This window comes from Phyllobates terribilis, unplaced genomic scaffold (assembly GCF_046119375.1).
Source record: "Phyllobates terribilis strain yellow unplaced genomic scaffold, ASM4611937v1 Scaffold_136__1_contigs__length_4911898, whole genome shotgun sequence".
NCBI classification, from domain to species: Eukaryota; Metazoa; Chordata; class Amphibia; order Anura; family Dendrobatidae; genus Phyllobates; species Phyllobates terribilis.
Genome location: NW_027362896.1, coordinates 121,024 through 144,961, shown reverse-complemented (window position 1 = coordinate 144,961; position 23,938 = coordinate 121,024). Strand labels below are relative to the sequence as shown.

The 23,938-nt window shown below is 45.9% G+C and overlaps 3 protein-coding genes across 3 annotated transcripts in view; all 3 read left to right on the top strand.

The window, feature by feature from the left end:
- Positions 1-23,938, top strand: part of LOC141204997 (uncharacterized) — a 125,893-nt gene that overhangs the window by 15,095 nt on the left and 86,860 nt on the right. The gene's annotated exons all lie outside the window — the stretch shown is intronic.
- The window catches only part of LOC141204983 (uncharacterized), a 70,276-nt gene that overhangs the window by 15,687 nt on the left and 30,651 nt on the right, over positions 1-23,938 (top strand). The gene's annotated exons all lie outside the window — the stretch shown is intronic.
- On the top strand, positions 8,822-10,020 carry LOC141204994 (uncharacterized; the record flags this gene model as incomplete). The annotated part of the gene is made up of 1 exon (XM_073664049.1): positions 8,822-10,020. A coding segment is annotated over one exon (798 nt), but the record flags the coding sequence as incomplete, so codon positions are not given.

Below are 23,938 nucleotides of genomic sequence, written 5' to 3'. Positions count from 1 at the left end.
GAGACGAATCGGACTCCTCTTCTTCCTCCTCCTCATCCTCTGATAGTGATACAGGGGGTAGGCCGTGTTGTCCTGCAGAAGACACAGATACGTTGGTAAAGAACTACTATGGGCATGTCAGATACTAAAACCCCAAGAACAGTCCAGGACATTATGTTTCGGAACAAAAGAAAAGTTGCATATTTCCGGTTATTGAGAAAATTAAAATGTTCATTAATAAGGAATGGAGGAAGCCTGAGAAGAAGGATCCGCTGCCCTCGTCATCCGAAAGGAGGTGTCTGTTTGATGAGGATGAAGCCATCATATGGGATAAAACCCCCTAAAATAGACATGGCGGTGGCCAAGTCATCCAAAAGATCTACCCCACCCTTTGAAGATCTGGGAACTCTTAAGGATCCTCTTGATAAAAAAGTGGATGTGTATCTGAAGCAGATATGGATGTCTTTGGCGGGGGCATTAAAACCAGCAGTTTGGGCAACCTGCACGGCCAGATCCATGATGATTTGGTTACAGCAGTTAGAGGATGAGATTAAGAACAACGTCCCTAGGGGTAAGATCCTGTCTAATCTCCCGTTAAAAGAAATTTGTCACCCCCCGGGACCTATCAGACCTCTAATATGGGCATACAGGTGATAGACATGTGAATCTATACTTATGAAAGCAGCAATAGGAGTTTCGTAAAGCAACCACACAAGCCAAAGCAAAACAAGTGGTGAAAAAGTTAAAACGTAACCTTCACTAATAAATAGACAAAATATTACACCAAATATAAAAATTCACACTGACCATAAGTGCAAAAATGTTCCTGGTACACTACCCTAATAAAATATATTTTCTTCTGTATCAAGAAAGTGGCATAGGATAGATACATATGTACAGCCCACCTGAACGACGGATGAAAGAATGGCAGATGTTAATAGAGCAGCTGTGAGGAGCATAAAAAAAACAAGAACCATATGTGACATGCGATAGTCAAACATGAGAGTTCACACTTTAGCTTAATAATGGAACAATCTCACCATTTTTCGATGTCTGTTCAAGATATTGCTCTAAACAGCTCTCAGAACTGGGGCATTACATATCCTCAGCCACCAGTTGTATATGGGACCCCACTCCCGACGCGTGTCTTCACATCAATGGATCATCAGGGGAGATGAGAGGTGGTGTGTCATAACACGCATAGTGTTCCTTACAGTCTGTCGCCGGTCATCCCAAAAATACGGCGCAACTTATGGATAGTATCCATCCTCTTTTTATAGCTCATAGGCAGCGGTTGCGTCACTTCCGGTTGCGGACCATTCACTTCCGGTCTGTGGAATGCATATCCCGTCGGTGACACGCACTAGTCCGGTCCTATGTTGGATAAATAATAGCCACGTGATAACATGATTAAGGGTTGAACAATTTAATCAAAACAATATCCCAATCTAATTTATAGTCATCACCCTAAAAACCAGAGTTTCACCCCTCCTCTCGTGCACGTCACAGGGCCCTGTGACATGCAGGGAAGGTGGGGTGAGTATGGAAATGTAGCTGGTAGGCGGGGATTTCTTGGCGTCCCCCAGACGCGAAGCTTGGCAGAACAAATTTAATAAAAAAGTATTTCACAGCAATCAGACTGCTAATATGGGACATACAGGTAAGTATAGATTCACATTTCTATCACCTGTATGCCCATATTAACGGTCTGATAGGTCCCAGGGGGTGACAGATTCCCTTTAATGCAAGGAGCAGCTACTTTCCTCGGAGACGCCTTGACAGACTCAGTGAGGTTTGCAGCCAGGTCGGCAAACCTATAAAATGCTGCACATAGAGCACTATGGCTCAAGAGCTGGCCGGGGGATGTTCAGTCCAAGGCCAAGATATGCTCAATTCCATGGGAAGGAGAATTTCTCTTCGGACGGGCATTAGATGATATACTGGACTAGGCGGGAAATAAGAGAATTTCCCAGTGTGCCCATGCCACAATATAGGAAGTCCTTTCATATGAGAAGGTATAATCGAAACAAATACCCTAGGGATCAGTGGAAAAGGGAAGATAGGAAACCAAAAAGTGGCAGTTTCATGTTTGAGAGGACTTCCTCTGAGTCAAGGAAGACTTCCAAGTGACGGGCTTCCCCGGGTAGAAGGAAGGCTGTCCCACTTCCTACCTGCCTGGGAGAAGATTTCAACCAGCATCTGGATTCTTGGGATAGTACGATCAAGGCTAAGACTGGAATTCAAATCCGTTCCCCGGCACACCTTCAGAGTATCATCTCCCTGGGGTCCCAGGGAACAATTGGCTCTGGAGGCGGAAGTTTTAAACCTGGTAGAGAAGCAAGTCCTGACGGAGGTGCCAGTGCAGGAGCAGGGGAAGGGATTCTATTCTCCCTATTCCTAATTAAAGCAAAAGATGGCACCTTCAGGACCATAGTGAACCTGAAAGAAAGGGGTGAACAAATTTCTAGTCTTCAGACCCTTCAAAATGGAGACCATAAAATGCTATTTCCAGTGTGTTATATGAGTGTGCTAGACCTGAAGGACGCCTATTACCACGTCCCAATCTATATGGAAGATCAGAAATTCTTGAGGGTGGCCTTGTATGTAAACGAACAAGTCAGGCACTTCCAGTACAGAGCGCTACCCTTTGGCCTATCTATGGCTCAGAGGGTATTTGCAAAAATTATACTGAAGTCGCAGCGCATCTCCGGTAGCAGAATACCCTAATAATCCTCTACTTGGGTGATATTCTAGTGGTGGGCCAGTCAGTAGAGCACTGCCGTTGTCAACTGATAACAATCAAGACCAGCCTAACCAGGCTGGGAGGACTACTAAATTTGAAAAAATCAAAACTGGAACCACTGAGGGTTCAGTCATTCTTAGGACTTATCTTGAACGCAAGAGAGCAGACTTGTCTACTGCCGGAAGAAAAGAAGGACAAGGTCATAGTCTTTAAGTCTCAGCAGCAGTCACAAAACCTGTTATGACTCTAAGAAGGGCAATGTCACTACTAGGGACAGTGACTTCCTGTATTCCAGCAGTTCAATGGGTCCAGATACACTCCGAGTTTTTGCAACAGGACATTCTAAGTGGCGAAAAAGACTCAAGGGCTGTTTGGAGGGAAACACTTTCCCCGGTGACTATCGATTCCATGACATGGTGGTCGGAACTAGAGAATCTGTCACAGGAAGTCCCTTGGCCATATCAGATCAAGGATACAATAACGACAGACGCAAGCGCGGATGGATGGGGAGCACTTCTGAGGGATTGCGTAGTCCTGGGAGTCTGGTGAAAAACCGAAAAAGGTTATTCGTCAAATATGAAGGAGTTGCTGGCAGTAAGGAACGCAATAATGAAATTCCTTTATTTCCTGCAAGGGCATCATGTTTGCATCATGTCAACAGTCGCCTACATCAACCATCAAGGGGGCACGAGATCCCGCTCTCTAATGTTTGTGGCGGAAGAGATCATTCAGTTTGCGGAACATTGCTTGATGCTGACAACACTTCACATAAAGGGGAAGGAAAACGAAAGAGCAGATTTCCTGAATCGAATCCCACTAAAACAAGGGGAATGGGAAGTAATCCGGCAATCTTCTAACAGCTTGTGGACCGTTGGGGTCAGCCAAATGTAGACCTGTTTGCAAACAGACAAAACGGGAAAATAGGGAAGTTCTGCTCTCTGGATCCAAGAAAAACACCCTATGCAGTGGATGCTCCGCAGATTCCTTGGGACTTCAACCTGGTCTACGCCTTACTCCCATTGATGTTGATTCCCGCAGTGTTGAGGAAAGTCAGGGAGGAGCAAGCGAGGATCATTCTGATTGCTCCATTCTGGCCCAAGAGACCAAGGTTCTTATGGATAAGGATGATGTCATTATCGGACTCATGGATCTTCCCAGATGTTCTGGATCTCCTCAGTCAGAGATCGAGCCTTCATTTGACGGCCTGGAGTTTGAAAGGGCATTATTGATTCAGAAGGGTTTCTCTCTGAACGTAGTCTCTACTCTGCTTAAAAGCAGATAACCAGTAACAATTAAGATATGTGGTAGAACGTGGGCAAAGTTTTAGGCTAGTTCGGGACAAACCTTGGAAGGTGAAATACCAATAAATGTCATATTACAATTTCTCCAGAAAGGTATGGAAATGGGCTTATCTACTAGTACTCTTAGGATATCGGCCCTAGGGGCCTGGTATAACTAGGTGGTTAATAGGTGAATTATTAGATTCATCAAAGCATGTGACAGATGCTGGCCAATACCTGCCCCAAGAATACCTCCCTGGGATTTAAATCTGGTCTTAGAAGCATTAACTAAACTAACTTTGAACCACTAAAAGTATTGCCAGTCAAGACACTCACCTTAAATATGGTGATATTTGTAGCTCTAACATCGGCGATGTACAGGCGTTATCGGTTAACCATCCATTTACGCAGATTGCTAATGATAGGCTGGGTCTAGTCTTAATACAACTCTATCTCCTGAAAGTGGCCACCAAATTTCATGAAAGCCAAGAAATTGCTCTCCCCCCTTTTTTAGTAGTCCTAAAGATGCAGAGGAGTAGAGGCTTCACCCCCTAGATGTTAAACAGGTTCTGATAGGGTACTTGGCTGTGACGAAACAGTGGAGAAAGAGTGAAGCCTTGTGTGAAGACCCGGGGTCTTCCGTGGGCGTAATACTACTCAGACAACAGGGGGTGAGGGTAAAGCAGAGTGGCAATACTTTATTGAACCACTAAACGGACAATAAACACATAAACAGTCCCAGCTAATACCCAAGATGGTACAACATTACACAGTCTCAATCTTCTGCTGGCCCGCCTGGGATAGAACAGCTGCGACTTTGGGACTTTCAGGGCCAGCTTTCTCTACCAGTGGCCCCCTGCTTTTGGCGGACCCCCATAGAGAGGAGGTAGCAGCAAACTTAGGAAGCCGACAGTCCATCGAGGTACAAGGCCAGGAGACCCGAGGGTCCCAACCTGGCCTCTCCGAGAGTTTCCATTGGGCCAGATGACCGGCTAGTCCCAATCTGGCTTTTCCGAATGTCTCCATGGGTTCCAGGCGACCGGAGGGTCCCACCTGGCAACCCCTAAAAACATATCCATGGGGTCAGATGACTTCATCGTCCTCACCTGGTCTCCCCAAATGTATCCATAGGCTCTCTGATGGTCAATGGAGCACATCCGTATCTTTCCAGTCAGGGTCATATACCCTTAGGCTGGAATCATGTAGAATCCAAATCTGTGTCTCTCCTTCTATTAAGCCATGCTACCAAGCTGATGGTTTGAAGAGAGTCTGATCTTTGATTCTCCTTGTAAAGTCTCTTTTTCAATTCTCTGTTTCAATTGTGCCTGCTACAGAGGCATATGTTTCTTTAAATAGTTCCCATTTGTTCTTCCAAGTATACATCCACAGGGCAAGGGTTAGGGAGGGTATTATTCCACAGGGCTCAGTTCTCATTGTTTGAGCGTTCAATCAACCCACACAGCCGTCATAGCAGGGGGGGGCTCTTTAAATCAACATCTAGCTGGCTTTAGTTTAATATGCAATTAGGATAGGAACAAACCTCATTGTTTCAGATCCAAGAGAAGACAACAATCAGGGTTATACAAATACTGGTCTGTCCTTTCTTTTCTTTTTTTTTTTTTTAATCAAATGTTTTTTATTGATTTTTTTATAAAGATTTTCAAAAGGAAAAAATTTAAAAAAACTCAACAAGAAAAACATTGGAGAAGCACAGTTCTCCACCCCTTTAACATTCAGAAACATTAAATATGAGTTATTTATACATCTTGGCTCTGCAAAACCAGCATAACTTGGTGGACGAATATTTGAACATAATAACGATAGTCAATCCAACCAAACATAACTTGTGGAAGCAATAATAACATGCTTTTTAATTTTCAGAGAAGTTTGATTTGAGGGATCATATAAGCGTAACTCAAAGCGAGCCAAGGCGAAATCTCCTCAGTTCTCTAGATGTCAAACCAGAGCCATCAATCCATAGACCCCATATCTTGTCAAATTTAGAGATAGCATCTCTTTTTAGGTATATACCTTTTTCCAGTCAACTTTATCAATATATTTTGATATCATAGGCTCCTGATCTTTTATCCATTTTTGGGCTATCAATTTTTCTTGCCTTGTATAATGTACGTGCCACCGCAATTTTGTCATACTCATCAGTGGTAGTAGTAGGCCACGCCCTCCACTGTTCTGCTCTTCTTGACCAGCCACAGAAATACACTTACATTCACAAGTCAACGCAAACACGATAGGGTATTTCTCTTGGCTTAACAAATCTAGAAGTCTGGCTGATTAAGATTAGAAGCTGTGTCGTCACACCTTGTTTGTTTCCTTCCAGGGAGTTAGGAAAGGCCTCAAAGTAACAAGGGGTACCCTAGGTAGATAGATCAGGGAGGCCATTAGGCTGACCTACTTCTCTAGTAATGTCCCAGTTTCAGATAACTTGAAAGCTTATTCTACCAGGGTCGTTGCGACCTCCTGGGCAGAGGAGGAAGTGTCTATCGAAAGGATATGTAAGACGGTTACACGGTCCTCTTCTTCCATCTTCTATAAGCATTACCGACTTGATTTGTCTTCCTCTGATGATCTATCCTTTGGGAGAAAGGTGTTAGAAGCTGACCATAGATGGGACTTCTCCATCTGTCTGTGACTTTTACAATATTTGTTTCAGGGTGAAGATCTGATCCATATTGATACTACAGAGACATATGTGAGGGGTGATGAGCGGTGTAAAGAGGAGATTCCTACATATGACCACCCAGGTGAGTAGAGACCACTAAATGCAGAGAAGTCACAGGTGAAATAAAATCATGTAATAATCTGTGTCCTGACCGGATTTGTTATCTGTATATTAATTGTTTATTAAAGAATTCTGCGACTTAGATGACTTTATATAAGGCCGACATGGATACTGTTCTTGTGGCAAGTGCTGCAGGTCGAAAATATCTGGAATGAGTTTTGTAAACTTAATTGATGAATTATATAAAATGAATGCCCCTTTATTCTGCCAATACATTTTTTATAACAAAGAATCTTTGTGAACTTTTCTGGTTCCGCACTGTATTATCTAAACTGTCAATTATATTATTCTGAAAATAAAGTCTAAAAAAAAAAGTGCTAAACAATGCAAGGAAAATCCCCAAATTCCCAATTCTGCTCCACCGCGCTGCCCTGCCCCACCGCGCTGCCCTGCTCCACCGCGCTGCCCTGTTCCACCACGCTGCCCTGCCCCACCGCGCTGCCCTGCCCCACCGCGCTGCCCTGCCCCACCGCGCTGCCCTGCTCCACCACGCTGCCCTGCCCCATCGCGCTGCCCTGCCCCGCCCCATCGCGCTGCCCTGCCCCACTGCGCTGCCCTGCTCTACCGCGCTGCCCTGCCCCACTGCGCTGCTCTGCTCCACTGTGCTGCCCTGCCCCTTCGCGCTGCCCTGCCCCTTCGCGCTGCCCTGCCCCACCGCGCTGCCCTGCTCCACCGCGCTGCCCTGCTCTGTGATGAAGTGCATTTACGGATCAACACTAAAATCAGAAAACTGCTGAAAAACTGTGTAGTGCCCTAATATCAGTATCTTGCTCTATCGATAGATTGAGATCTATTTTGACATCACACTTTTAGTTGGTTAATGACTGAATTTTGCTATTTCATATAGAAATCCTAATAAATATAACATTAACAATATAAAGATACAGTTACATTATTACAAATATATTTGTTTTATTCTTGGCAGACGTCTTTACCGGGAACTCAGAGAGACATATGATATCCTCAGATTTGAAAGCAGATGATCATGGTATCACACCAGATACATGTGAAGATCTATTTTATGATCAAGTGGTCCTATCTTCTGATTCGTTACAGAATGCTGAGCAAAGTAAAAGTCACAGAAAGGGAGTTAAGGAGCTTCACTCAGAGGTGAAGCCATTTTCATGTTCAGAATGTTGTAAACATTTTAATTATAAATCAGATCTTGTTATGCATCAGAGAATTCACACAGGGGAGAAGCCATATTCATGTTCAGAATGTGGGAAATGTTTTATTCGGAAAGCGCATCTTCAGAACCACCAGAAAACCCACACAGGGGAGAAGCCTTTTTCATGTTCAGAATGTGGGAAATGTTTTACAGACAAATCAAATCTTATCAAACATCAGAAAACCCACACCGGGGAGAAGCCTTTTTCATGTTCAGAATGTGGGAAATGTTTTATTCGGAAAGAGTATCTTGATAGCCACCGGAAAACCCACACAGGGGAGAAGTCTTTTTCATGTTCAGAATGTGGGAAATGTTTTAATTGGAAAGCGCATCTTGATATCCACCAGAGAACCCACACAGGGGAGAAGCCTTTTTCATGTTCAGAATGTGGGAAATGTTTTATTCGGAAAGAGCATCTTGATAACCACCAGAAAACCCACACAGGGGAGAAGCCTTTTTCATGTTCAGAATGTAGGAAATGTTTTATTCGGAAAGAGCATCTTGATAACCACCAGAAAACCCACACAGGGGAGAAGCCTTTTTCATGTTCAGAATGTGGGAAATGTTTTATTCGGAAAGCGGATCTTGATAGACACCAGAGAACCCACACAGGGGAGAAGCCTTTTTCATGCTCAGAATGTGGGAAATGTTTTTATCGGAGATCAAATCTTGTTGAGCATGTGAAAACTCACACACGGGAGAAGACATATTGATGTTCAGAATGTGGGAAATGTTACAGGGGTAAAGTAGATCTCGTTAGACATCAAAGAAGCCACACAAGGGAAAATCCATTTTCATGCCCAGATTGTGAGAAATGTTTTATCGGAGATCAAATCTTGTTGAGCATGTAAAAACTCACACAGGGGAGAAGCCATATTCATGTTCAGAATGTGGGAAATGTTTTAATTCAAGATTATATCTTGTTAATCATCAAAAAAAATCACACAGTAGAGAAGCTGCATTCATGTTTAGATTGCGGAAAATGTTTTAAACAGAAATCAACTCTTACTATACATCAGAGAATTCACACGGGGGAAAAACCATTTTCATGTTCAGAATGTGGGAAATGTTTTAGCCATAAATCCACTTTTGTTATACATCAGAGAAGCCATACAGGGGAGAAGCCGTATTTATGCTCAGAATGTGGAAAATCTTATAGGGCTAAAATAGATCTTGTCAGACATCAAAGAAGTCACACAGGGGAGAAGCCATACTCCTGTTTAGATTGCGGAAAATGTTTTAAACAGAAATCAACTCTTACTATACATCAGAGAATTCACATGGGGGGAAAACCATTTTCATGTTCAGAATGTGGGAAATGTTTTAGCCATAAATCAGCCTTGGTTATACATCAGAGAAGCCACACCGGGGAGAAGCCGTATTCATGTTCAGAATGTGGGAAATGTTATAGGGCTAAAATAGATCTCGTCAGACATCAAAGAAGTCACACAGGGATGAAGTCATTTTCATGCACAGAATGTCAGAAAAATAGGAGATCAGATCTTATTGACCATCAAAAAAACTCGCATAGGTGCTATGTTATGATTATATTCGGGATGTTTAGAAATGTTTTACCCACATATAACTTCATGAACATCAAAGAGCTCACACAGGAAAGTATGTTTTGTTTTTCTACTCTTGGACAATGAAATCACTTTGTTTCTTCTGCTACATTTAAAGACCCACAACATTTTTATGTTTCGATCGATTGAAATGTATGGTGGCTTTCGTATGAATAGTTTTTATTGGTTGCATTTTAGGAAAAGTATAACTTTTTGATCAGTTTTTATTCTGTTTTCCCGATAAACTGATTCAGCTGTAATAATTTTTTTTTAGCTGGACAAAACCGTTGTCTGCTCTAGAACTAAGACAGCCGGTATGGTTAAAATTTCAATTGTGATGCTTGTTTGGCTATGTGCACATGGTGTCTTTAAGATGCCGTCCAAGTCATTTCAAGAAAAATCTGGCTGTCTTTTTCTTGAAGCAGCTTTGCCATAGATTTTTTTGCAGTGGCTCAGCCACTGGCATCTGTGATCTGTACTTTCAAGTATATAAAGTGGGCATCTTGCAAACAGCTGATGAATAAACATGTTACATCTTTTATTCAAGATTTCCGAACCCTGAAGTGGTTAAAAGAAGTGACGCGAGACAGAACAGTTGTGGTCAAAATTATTCAACCTTCATTGCGAATTAGGTTTATTGGCAAAATGTAGTCTTGTAAACAAAGCGCAGATTAGAGGTCATTTTGGGAGAACCAATAAAGCCTAGCTGATGTTTTTGGTGGGGGAAGAAAACACACCGGGATTCTATAGTTAAACGTTGTCTTAGGATGTGTATTACCAGATGAAAACAGTTTGCCAAGGCATATACTGCTGACAACATTGCTGTAAGGCATCTGTGACGATACAGCTTATAATCTTAATCAGCCAGACGATAAGATTTGTTAGTCCAAAAGAAATACACTATTGTGTTTATGATAAAATGTGAAGACCCGGGGTCTTCCTTGGGCATAATACTACTCAGACAACACAAAATTCACCAAATTTCATGAAAGCCAAGAAATTGCTCTCCCCCCTTTTCTAGCAATCCTAAAAATGCAGAGGAGCAGAGGCTTCACACCCTAGGTGTTAAACAGGTTCTGATGGGGTACTTGGCTGTGACGAAACAGTGGAGAAAGAGTGAAGCCTTGTGTGAAGACCCGGGGTCTTCCGTGGGCGTAATACTACTCAGACAACAGGGGGTGAGGGTAAAACAGCGTGGCAATACTTTATTGAATCACAAAACGGACAATAAACACATAGAACAGTCCAAGCAAATACCCAAGATGGTACAAAATTACACAGTCTCACCCTTCTGCTGGCCCACCTGGGAATGGAACAGGTGTGATTTTGGGACTTCCAGGGCCAACTACCTCAACCAGTGGCCCCCCCGCTTTTGGAGGGGCCACCACAGAGAGAAGGTAGCGGCAAGCTTAGGAAGCTGACAGTTCATCAAGGTACAAGGCCAGGAGACCCAAGGGTTCCACCCTGGCCTATCTGAGAGTTTACATGGGGCCGGATGACCAGCTGGTCCCATTCTCGCTTCTTCGAATGTCTCCATGGGTTCCAGGCGACCGGAGGGTCCCATTGGCAAACCCATACAACATTTCAATGGGGCCAGGTGACTTCATAGTCCCAAACTGGTCTCCCCAAATGTATCCATGGGCTCTTTGATGGTCAATGGAGTATATCCGTATCTTTCCAGGCAGGGCCATATACCCTTAGGCTGAAATCATGTAGAATCCAAATCTATGTCTCTTTGGTTAAAGCCATGCTTCCAAACTGATGGTCTGATTAGTTTCCCTCTGATTCTCTGTTTCAAATCTTTTTTCACAAGGATAGAAAACCCCTTTTTATATTTAAATATGTGGCTAAGGTAATCAGTCACAGGTCAGAGGTAAAGGTGCAGGGCTCACTCAAGTCTCATTGTTTGAGCTAATCAATTTACATGGTTGGTATAGCAGGGGGCTCTTAAAATCAACATTCAGCTGGCTTTAGTATAATATGCAATTAGCATAGTAACAAACATCATTGTTCACAAACCAATAGAAGACAACATTCAGGATTATACAAATACTGGTCTGTCCTTGACCCAAAGAAACACACAGCAAGTTCTAAAGTCTACACAAACACAATAGTGTATTTCTTTTGGCTTAACAAATGTAACCGTCTGGCTGAGTAAGATTATAAGCTGTATCGTCACAGCTGCTTTCAACTATCCTTGCTGGCCACTGGGTATTTTAGGAGTCTGACACGAGTCTAGGAAAGTCTAGGAGAATAAAGTTCTCTTAGCTACTGATCTACAGTCTAGAGATGAGTAAATCAATTCAAGGTAAGGAAGGAGATAAAAACAAAATCTCACCTTTCTCAGGTCTTTGCACATATATTCCTTTATAGGGTTTTCATCTTCCTTCTGGGTCTCTAGCTATTCCCGTTCCCTAGGCCCCATGCCCACACTTTGGGAGAGAAGCATGTCAATGACGTATGCTACACCACACGTGACTGTATGCAGTGTGGCTCACAATATTAACATGCCATGTGCCTGAAGTGATGTTGTGAAGATATGAGGTTGTGGGATGTAAATATTCACCTAGGCAGGTTAACGATGCAACAATATTTTATTCCTTACATCAAAGTTTTACAACAACTCCAGATAAATGTCCAAAATACAGTTGTCTCAGTCCACAAGATCCCCTCCCCGGGACGGTAGTTCCATTGCCTTTGTACCATGTGATACTCACTGTCTTCCAACTTTTGGTTGGCCCACAGATTTCGTATCTCCAGCCAGTATAGTCTGTATTCACATTCCACAGTCCTCCAGACGACCTATAAAATGATGGAAGAACAGGTATCCAGTTGCAACAGTTCTTTAAGAAAGTTTAAATCCAAACAACAGATCCCACAACTGTAGCACGTTTATCCAGCCCAGTCGGTAACTGATCTCCAACACTCCATAGGCCATCCATCCCTGGGCTCCAAGACCTCAGCCTCGATCCTATCCCTTCCACATCATTACACCAACTCACGACTAAACATGTGGCTTATTGTCCTGCCTCCCTGGGATCAGCCCCCTGGGTGGGCAGAAGTGTTCTCCCTCTCCCCCCAAAACTAACTGTGTAGTAGTGGAGGTATTTTTTCTCAGACCGAACCCATCGCCTGGGTCTGCATCTGAGACTTCCTGTGGTGACGGCTCTGCTGGGTCTACTTTTTCCATCCACACAATGGGACTAGTGGCTGATAGAACAATAGCTTAAGGCTCCTGAGATACGGCCCAATCAGAAGAGACCCAAATGAAAGATAGAAGATCCGATTGACATGACCTATGGTAGTGAGACAAGTATGGGGAAGGCTGCGTATAAAGGTGTGGGGTTTTTTTTTGCTGAGTTTTTAAGTGCAGAAACTCTTTAAAGTTGCAGAGTTTCTGCTGTGAATTTGGTTAAGGAGTCAATTTTTACCATCGGTTTTTCATCACTGATTTTCTTGAATGAGAAAATAACTAAATTGCAAAGCTTCTCCTCTCAAATATACAGTGAAGGAAATAATTATTTGATCCCTTGCTGTTTTTTGTAAGTTTGCCCACTGACAAAGACATGAACAGTCTATAATTTTAAGGGTAGGTTAATTTTAACATTGAGAGATAGAATATCCCCCCAAAAAATCAAGAAAATCACATTGTATAAATTAGATCAATTTATGTGCATTTTGCAGTGAGAAATAAGTATTTAATTCCTCTGGCAAACAACACTTAATACTTGGTGGCAAAGCCCTTGTTGACAAGCACAGCAGTCAGACGCTTTTTGTAGTTGATGATGAGGTTTGCGCACATGTCAGGAGGAGTTTTGGTTCACTCCTCTTTGCAGATCATCTCTAAATCATTAAGATTTTGAGGCTGTCGCTTGGCAACTCGGAGCTTCAACTCCCTCCATAAGTTTTCTATGGGATTAAAGTCTGGAGACTGGCTAGACCACTCCATGGCCTTAATGTGCTTCTTTTTGAGCCACTCCTTTCTTGCCTTGGCTGTATGTTTTGGGTCATTGTCTTGCTGGAAGACCGAGCCTCGACCCATTTTTAATGTCCTGGCGGAGGGAAGGGAGGTTGTCACTCAGGATTTTACGGTACATGGCTCCATCCATTCTCCTATTGATGTGGTGAAGTAGTCCTGTGCCCTTTACAGAGAAACACCCCCAAAACATAATGTTTCCACCTCCATGCTTGACAGTGGGGATGGTGTTCTTTGGGTCATAGGCAACATTTCTCTTCCTCCAAACACGGCGAGTTGAGTTAATGCCAAAGAGCTAAAATTTTGTCTCATCTGACCACAGCACCTTCTCCCAATAACTCACAGAATCATCCTGGTGTTCAATGGCAAACTTCAGACGGGCCTGCACATGTGCTTTCTTGAGCAGGGGGACCTTGCGGGCACTGCAAGATTTTAATCCTTTAAGGCATAATGTTTACCAATGGTTTTCTTGGTGACTGTGGTCCCAGTTGCCTTTAGATCATTAACAAGTTCTGTCCGTGTAGTTTTAGGCTGATCTCTCACCTTCCTCATGATCAAGGATACCCCACGAGGTGAGATTTTACATGGTGCCCCATATCGATGTCGATTGACAGTCATTTTGTATTTCTTCCATTTTCTTACTATTGCTCCAACAGTTGTCTCCTTCTCACCCAGCGTCTTACTTATGGTTTTGTAGCCCATTCCAGCTTTGTGCAGGTCTATGATCTTGTCCCTGACATCCTTTAGAAAGCTCTTTGGTCTTGCCCATGTTGTAGAGGTGAGAGTCTGACTGATTAATTGAGTCTGTGGACAGGAGTCTTTTATACAGGTGACTATGTAAGACAGCTGTCTATAATGCAGGTAACGAGTTAATTAGGAGCGTCTAACTGGTCTGTAGGAGCCAGAACTCATAATGGTTTGTAGGGGATCAAATACTTATTTCTCACTGCAAAATGCAAAAAAAATTATCTAATTTATACAATGTGATTTTCTTGATTTTTTGGGGGGGATATTCTATCTATCAATGTTAAAATTAATCTACCCTTAAAATTATAGACTGTTCATGTCTTTGTCAGTGGGCAAACTTACAAAAACAGCAAGGGGTCAAATAATTATTTCCTTCACTGTAATGTTAAAAACAGAGCACATGGATGGCAGACCAGTAGACTTGTGTGAGTAATATTGCTCTCAGACTTGGATCAAAAACTGACCTGTCGCTGTCATTTTTTTTGCACACACGATCAGCAAAAAAACAATTAACAAATATTGGAACGAGGCTTAAAAGTTTATTTTCTTTAACCCTTTGCTGGTGGATTAAATTTTCATCAAATTTATTCAGTGCAAATCAAATTTTCCACCTGAAGTGAGTAAATTTAGAGGAATTAAATTTTGGAAGATTCAAACTTACTCCAGTCACTGGTGTTATATGCGAGGGGAGGTATGTGTCACTCCGGCTGCTAGCCTGTGTGAACTGAAACCTACAAACGTTCCTCCAACATGTTACATGTTGGGAGTTAATTCCCTAAAGGGTGTGGTTTTATGTGAATGGCAAAGAGGGTGGGAAGTCATTCACCCTACCTCCCCTCAGGGTGTGGCTGAGTAAGCTTAAATGCTCAGTCACTATTTTTTTTCTGTTATGTTGGAGAGGCATGGTCTCCAGACTGGGAGGCCATAGCTGAGGAAGGAGCTGAAGGCTGTGATACAACCAGTGTGGGTGAACCCCACAATCCTATGGACTGAGCTATTGTTTATCTTTTGTTTTGGCGTTTTGACAGTAAGGCCGTGTTTGTTTTTGCTGGAGCTGCAGAGCTTTATGCCACATAATAAAGCCTGCAGAGAAAAACCCGGTTCCTGAGTCTACTACCGAAAGCAGCCAAGTGAGTCGTCTTACCACAGTTTGTGGAGAATGCGGGCAAGATTGTCCGGCATCATGGAGGATCTAATTAAACACCTGGTGCAAAGCCAGCAAGCACAACACCAGCAATTATTGCAGCAGCAACAAATGGTGCAACAAGAGATCACCAAGCTGTTGATGCAATACATCTGGCTCCAGAAACAGCAGCAACAGGAGTAGCATCGTCAACAGCAACAGCAGATTGAATTACTTGCAGAGGCGGTCTGTGGCAGGGCGACGACTCTGACAAGTTCAGGTGATGACTCACACATCAGGATGACTGTAAGGAGAGCGTTACAGCAGATGACCCCGGGGGATGATGTTGAGGCGTTCCTGACCGTTTTTGACAGGGTGGCGGAATGGGAGAGATTGCCGCGAGGTTCTGGTGCTATATTTGACTGGGGAGCCATAGAAGGCCTATTACGACCTGACTTTACAAGACGCAAAGGAATACGCCAAATTTAAAAACGAGATATTGGCATGCTCAGGAGTGCTATGTTTGTCAGAGCGCGAAGGGTCCACCACTGTGTGTATGCTGTCGACAAACCCCCACGCTCACAGATGTTTGACTTGCTACATCTAGTCCAGAAGTGGCTGCAGCTAGAGTCTTCCTCTCTCGCTCAGATGGTTGAGTGTGTGGTGATGGACAGGTTCATCCATTGCCTATCCAGGCCAGTGCAGACCTGGGTTGCCCAGGGCGACCCTCGGAACTAAGACGACCTCGTGGGTCTGGTAGAGAGGTACCAAGTGGTCGAAAAATCCCTAGGGAAACCAGACATAGCCACCTCCTCGTATTAGAGTGCCCAAAAGGGAGCGGGTTCACCATTGAAGGGCGTCAGAGACAAAACTGGGGGGCGTCCCACTTCCACTGAATTTGCTGCAAGGACTGTTGTTAAGGATGTGGTCTGTTGGCAGTGTCACAATTCCGGGACACACAGCCGCCCAGTGTCATATGTCTGCTGAACCAATGGACTGCAGCCTAGTCAGACGATGTTCATATTATGCTTACCCAGCCTGCAGTGTGGACTGTCAACCTGGCAAGGGGCCGCAGGCGAGTGTTGTATCCGTTGGAGTACCATGGAGTGATGGTTCTAGGGTTGTTGGACTCCGGGAGTCTGGTAACCTTAATCAGTGCTACCCTTCCCTCCAGCTGATCCCTACCAAATCTGTGGGCATCCGCTGCATACATGGGGACGCCAAGAACTACCTGGTGGCCAGAGTGACAGTCGAAGCAAACAGTGGCGCCCAATCCGACTAGGTCGGGGTGGTCAAGGACCTGATACATCCCGTCATATTGGGGTGCGATTTTCTCTTGTTCTGGGACTTGTGGGAGAAGGGATCCAGGTTGAGTCATGTGGACAAAAGCCAGGACCCTAAAGAAATACCCTGGTCGACATTGGAAGTGGATGAGTTCCCACTGTGTGTCCTTATCGGTGACTTGGACGAGACTGTAACCAATGTGGCCGATCTCCCTGAATTAGAGGTGCCCGGAGAGAACTTTGGGTCAGCTCAAGTTCGGGACTTGGCCTTGAAAGGGGCGTGGGATGTTACTGTTTGTAATGATGTTGCTCAAGAGGCGGAGGCAGACACCAGGTGACCACACTTTCCAGTTCAGGGGGAGCTATTATACCGGGTGACCAAACTAAAAGGTGACGAAGTAGTGGAACAGCTGTTAGTTCCAGGGCCATACCATCGGAAGGGTATTAGACATGGCCCACTCACATATTCTGGGGGGACACCTAGGGGTTGAAAAAACCCAGTAGAGAATAATGAGGAGATTCTATTGGCCAGGATGTTACCGGGAAATATTAAACTATTGTAGGTTCTGCCCCACCTGCCAGATAACCATGAGCCACCTCCCACTTCAGTAGTCCCTTAGCTCCACTACCTGTGATAGAGGTTCCCTTTGAGAAGATTGCTATGGACCTTGTGGGTCCCTTAGTTAAATAGGCCCGGGGCCACCTATACATCCTGGTGTTCATGGACTATGCGACCCGGTACCCCTAAGGAACTCATCCAGTAAAAGTATTGCCTGAGAGCTGGTCCATATTTTTGTTCAGACAGGTCTGCCAAAAGAGATTTTGACAGACCAAGGAATCCCCTCCGTGAGCAAGGTGATGAAGGAGCTATGCAGAGTCCTTTAGATTGCCCAGATTCGGACCTCAGTTTACCATCTGCAGACGAACGGCCTAGTGGAACACTTCAACACAACCTTAAAGGCGATGCTCAGGAAGGTGGTTAAAAGGGATGGGCGAGACTGGGACTACCTGCTCCCATTTCTACACTGCTCAAAAAAATAAAGGGAACACTTAAACAACAGAATATAACTCCAAGTAAATCAAACTTCTGTGAAATCAAACTGTCCACTTAGGAAGCAACACTGATTGACAATCAATTTCACATGCTGTTGTGCAAATGGAATAGACAATAGATTAAATTATTGTCAATTATCAAAACACCCTCAATAAAGGAGTGATTCTGCAGGTGGGGACAACAGACCACATCTCAGTACCAATCCTTTCTGGCTGATGTTTTGGTCACTTTTGAATGTTGGTTGTGCTTTCACACTCGTGGTAGCATGAGACGGACTCTACAACCCACAGAAGTTGCTCAGGTAGTGCAGCTCATCCAGGAGGGCACATCAATGCGAGCTGTGGCAAGAAGGTTTGCTGTGTCTGTCAGCATGGTGTCCAGAGGCTGGAGGCGCTACCAGGAGACAGGCCAGTACACTAGGAGACGTGGAGGGGGCCGTAGGAGGGCAACAACCCAGCAGCAGGACCGCTACCTCTGCCTTTGTGCAAGGAGGAACAGGATGAGCACTGCCAGAGCCCTGTAAAATGACCTCCAGCAGGCCACAATTGGGGCCTGACGTCCACAGATGGGGGTTGTGCTCACAGCCCAACACCCTGCAGGATGCTTGGCATTTGCCACAGAACACCGGGATTGGCAAAGTCGCCACTGGCGCCCCGTGCTCTTCACAGATGAAAGCAGATTCACACTGAGCACATGTGACAGATGTGACAGAGTCTGGAGACGCCGTGGAGAGAAATCTGCTGCCTGCAACATCCATCAGCATGACCGGATTGGCAGTGGGTCAGTAATGGTGTGGGGTGGCATTTCTTTGGAGGGCCGCACAGCCCTCCATGTGCTCGCCAGAGGTAGCCTGACTGCCATTAGGTACCGAGATGAGATCCTCAGAACCCTTGTGAGACCATATGCTGGTGCGATTAGCCCTGGGTTCCTCCTAATGCAGGAACAATGACAGACCTCATGTGGCTGGAGTGTGTCCGCAGCTCCTGCAAGATGAAGGCATTGAAGCTATGGACTGACCAGCCCGTTCCCCAGACCTGAATCCGATTGAGCACATCTAGGACATCATGTCTCACTCCATCCACCAACGTCATGTTGCGCCACAGACTGTCCAGGAGTTGGCGGATGCTTTAGTCCAGGTCTGGGAGGAGATCCCACAGGAGACCATCCGCAACCTCATCAGGAGCATGCCCAGGCATTGTAGGGAGGTCATACAGGCACGTGGTGGCCACACACAATACTGAGCCTCATCAGGAGCATGCCCAGGCCTTGTAGGGAGGTCATACAGGCACGTGGAGGCCACACACAATACTCAGCCTCATCAGGAGCATGCCCAGGCATTGTAGGGAGGTCATACAGGCACGTGGAGGCCACACACAATACTCAGCCTCATCAGGAGCATGCCCAGGCGTTGTAGGGAGGTCATACAGGCACGTGGAGGCCACACACAATATTGAGCCTCATTTTGACTTGTTTTAAGGACATTACATCAAAGTTGGATCAGCCTGTAGTGTGTTTTTCCACTTTAATTTTGGGGGTGACTCCAAATCCAGGCCTCCAGTGGTTAATAAATTTGATTTCCATTGATGATTTTTTGTGTGATTTTGTTGTCAGCGCATTCAACTTTGTACAGAACAAAGTATTCAATGAGAATATTTCATTCATTCAGATCTAGGATGTGTTATTTGAGTGTTCCCTTTATTTTTTTTGAGCAGTGTACTTTTCTCCGTCAGAGTAGTTCCTCGAGCCTCCACTGGCTTCTCTCCATTTGAGCTCCTGTATGGACGGGATCCAAGAGGTCTCCTAGACATCGCCAAGGAAACCTGGGAGGCCGAAGTCACGCCCCACCAGAGTATCATCGAATATGTCGCCCAGTTGCAGGAGAGAATGGTGAAGGTGATGCCCATTGTGAAGGAACATCTCCTCCAGGCGCAGGAAGCCCAGGCGAGGGTGTATAACCAGTCGGCAAGACTGAGTCCGTTACGCTTGGGGATCGCGTTCTGTTTCTCATTCCCACCGTTGAAAGTAAGTTCCTGGCCAAGTGGCAAGGCCCGTATGAGGTGGTGGAGAAACTCGGTGAAGTGAACTACGGAGTCCACCAGCTTGGCCAAAGAAAGCTGCACCAGGTGAACCGTGTAAACCTGCTCAAGCCGTGGGGAGATCGGGAACCCGTGGGAACTCCTTCCCTGGGAGCCACCCCCGAAAGCCAGGTGGAAGGTGTCATGATACCGGAGATCCTTTTCGCCAGCCCAGAAGCAACAGTGTCGGCAACAGCTCCAGCAGTATGGGGACCTGTTCACAGAGTTGCCGGGGCATACTCAGGTTGTAGAACATGACGTGCTAACAGAGCCGCATGTAAGGGTGAACCTGAAGCCGTACAGGATTCCTGAAGCACGCCGGGAGGTGATCTCAGCCGAGGTGAAGAGGATGTTAGACCTCCATGTGATAGAGGAATCAAAGAGTGGATGGTCGAGCCCCATCGTCCTCATGCCAAAACCCAACGGCGAGTAAAGGTTTTGTAACGACTACCGCCGGCTGAATGAGGTGTCCAAGTGCGATGCATACCCGATGACCCGCGTTGAGGAGCTCATCGAGAGGCTGGGAACAGTGAGGTATATTACCACCCTCGACCTGACGAAGGGTTATTGGCAGATCCCCATATCCCAGACAGCCAAGGAGAAGATGGCTTTCTCGACACCTGATGGATGCTTTCAATACACTTGGATGTCGTTTGGACTACAGGTGGCCCCAGCCACCTTCCAGATGGCTATGGATCGGATCCTAGTCCCACATAAGAAGTATGCCACAGGCTACCTTGACGACATTGTAGTCTTTAGCCCAGACTGGGCTAGCCATCTACCTAAACTACAGGCCGATCTGGATGCTCTGAAGAAGGTGGAATTTACTATAAATCTCGAAAAAAATGTGCAGTTGGAAAGGAGGAGGCCAAGTACTTGGGCTATGTCGTCGGGAGAGGCGAAATAAAGCCACGAGTCAATAAAGTGGAGGCAATCCAGACCTGGCTGCAACCACTCCAAGAAGCAAATGAGAGAGTTCCTGGTAATGGTGGGATATTACTGGCGGTTTATCCCAAATTTTGCCATGATGGCCGCATCACGTATGGATCTCCTAAAAGGTACCAAATCAACCATTGTGAAGTGGACAGAGGAAATAGAGACGGCGTTTCAACAGTTGAAGTTAGCACTATGTAAGTAGCCGGTTCTGGTCACACCTGACTTTAAGAAAGAATTCGTGGTCCAGATGGATGTTTCAGAAGTTGGCCTAGGAGCCGTACTCTCTCAGGAGATAAATGGAGAAGAACATCCCATCCTCTATCCGAGATGGAAACTCTCGTCCTGCGAGAAAAACTACTCAATAGTAGAAAGAGATACACCGTAGATACACTGAGATACTAACTACTAGGCCGGAAATTTAAACTGGTATCAGACCATGCCTCTTTGAGATGGTTGAGAGAAAAGAGAGGTAAAAATGCCAGGGTAACTAGATGTTTCTTAGGTCTCCAGGACTTTAATTTTCAGGTGGAGCATTGGCCTGGGAAGTTACACGGGAACGCTGATGCCCTCTCTAAAATCCCCTGCCTGGTGTCTGAAGGTGCCCAAACCCCCAGCTTTGGGTTGAAGGGGGGAATATGTGACAGACTCACTGGTGTTATATGCGAGGGGAGGTATGTGTCACTCCGGCTGCTAGCCTGTGTGAACTGAAACCTACAAACTTTACTCCAGCATGTTATATGTTGGGGGTTAATTCCCTAAAGGGTGTGATTTTATGTGAATGGCAAAGACGGTGGGAAGTCATTCACCCTACCTCCCCTCAGGGTGTGGCTGAGCAAGCTTAAATGCTCAGTCACTATTTTTTTTCTGTTGTTGTGTTTGGAGAGGCAAGGTCTCCAGAATGGGAGGCCATAGCTCAGGAAGGAGCTGAAGGCTGTGATACAATCCCATGGACTATGCTATCGTTTATCTTTTCTTTTGTTGTTTTGCCAGTAAGGCAGAGTTTGTTTTTGCTGGACCTGCAAAGCTTTATGCCACATAATAAAGCCTGCAGAGAAAACTTGGTTTCTGAGTCTACTTCGGAAAGCAGCCAAGTGAGTCGTCTTACCACATGCTCTATGGAACTCATACACCAGCCTTGAGCTAAATACTTGTTGAAATAAGGTAAAAGTTATTACAGTAACTTGATTTTCAATTCTTCATACAAAAAACACTCGTGGTCAACGTGTTTCATCAGTTATGCATTATTCATGTTGTTTTAGGCCGGTTTGCTCGGCTGTACACGGAGGTAGACATGGAACACTTTAAGGTTTGGATTGGTTTACTAAAAATGTCATAAACCAACCTAGAGTTCATAAAGTAAACACAGCCCAATTGGCATAGCGGCAAAGCAAAATAAAAAAATACAGCACAGTCCTTATATCGGCCGGGGTTCGGCCACTCAGGGTTAACAATAGTACACAGTCGAGGTTAGCACAAAACACAAGCTCCTCTCTCTCAGGAGCTAGCTTCTCCATACACTGAACAACACCTGAGGCAAAAGGCTGGCTATATAATAGCCCAGACCACACCCTGGGGTGGAGATATGGTGAATGGCCTCCCGCCCGTTCACAAGCAAAACATGCCCTGATTAACACTCTCTGCACATACCATGCAGAAGACTTCCACATTTCACATCACTGAAGCCAATAGCCTCAGTGAAACATATCTCCCCTCCAGCACTCTGCCAGTGACTGTCACAATGCCCAGTCTTCCATGCACAATATTTATTATGAGATTTAGACACTTTCTGTGCCGTGTCAAACACATAGGCAAAGCCTTGGTGGGAAAAGCATGGCCTAGAGTGAGATACCACCGGCTTTATTCATTCATTTGTTCATGATTAAAAGAGTTTGAAAAATCACACAATTTTTGCGAAATATGAGACTTGTCATTCACCACCAGCAGGTGGAGACACGAGGGCCAGACGGTGCTCTCGTCCACTGGCCCGGCTGTCTTTAGAAAGACCATATGGACCAGGGCTCGTCACACTGAACTCCCACACTCCTTCCCCATGGGCATAATATTACTCAAATGACATAGAAAATACACACGCGGCTCCGCTCCGTCCACCTCGTACACACGCGGCTCCGCTCCGTACACCTCGTACACACGCGCCTCCTCCCCGTACACCTCGTACACACTCGGCTCCGCTCCGTACACCTCGTACACACGCGGCTCTGCTCCATACACCTCGTACACACGCGGCTCTGCTCCATACACCTCGTACACACACGGCTCTGCTCCGTACACCTCGTACACACACGGCTCCGCTCCGTACACCTCGTACACACGCGGCTCCGCTCCGTACCCCTCGTACACACACAGCTCCGCTCCGTACACCTCGTACACACGCGCCTCCTCCCCGTACACCTCGTACACACGCGGCTCCGCTCCGTACACCTCGTACACACGCGGCTCCGCTCCGTACACCTCGTACACGCGCGGCTCCGCTCCGTACACCTCGTACACACGCGGCTCCTCCCCGTACACCTCGTACACACACGGCTCCGCTCCGTACACCTCGTACACACGCGGCTCCGCTCCGTACACCTTGTACACACGCGGCTCTGCTCCGTACACCTCGTACACACACGGCTCCGCTCCGTACACCTCGTACACACGCGGCTCCTCCCCGTACACCTCGTACACACACGGCTCCGCTCCGTACACCTCGTACACACACGGCTCCGCTCCGTACACCTCGTACACACGCGGCTCCGTTCCGTACACCTCGTACACACACGGCTCTGCTCCGTACACCTTGTACACACGCGGCTCTGCTCCGTACACCTCGTACACACGCGGCTCCGCTCCATACACCTCGTACACACGCGGCTCTGCTCCGTACACCTTGTACACACGCGGCTCTGCTCCGTACACCTCGTACACACGCGGCTCCGCTCCATACACCTCGTACACACGCGGCTCTGCTCCGTACACCTCGTACACACGCGGCTCTGCTCCGTACACCTCGTACACACACGGCTCTGCTCCGTACACCTCGTACACACGCGGCTCTGCTCCGTACACCTCGTACACACGCGGCTCTGCTACATCCACACTGTAAACCCCTCCTGACCCCACACATAAACTTCAGCTCATCCAGCACCATGACAACCAGCACAGCAGAGTCCTGCATCCACTGAGGCCCCTGATCATGTGACCCCTGACTC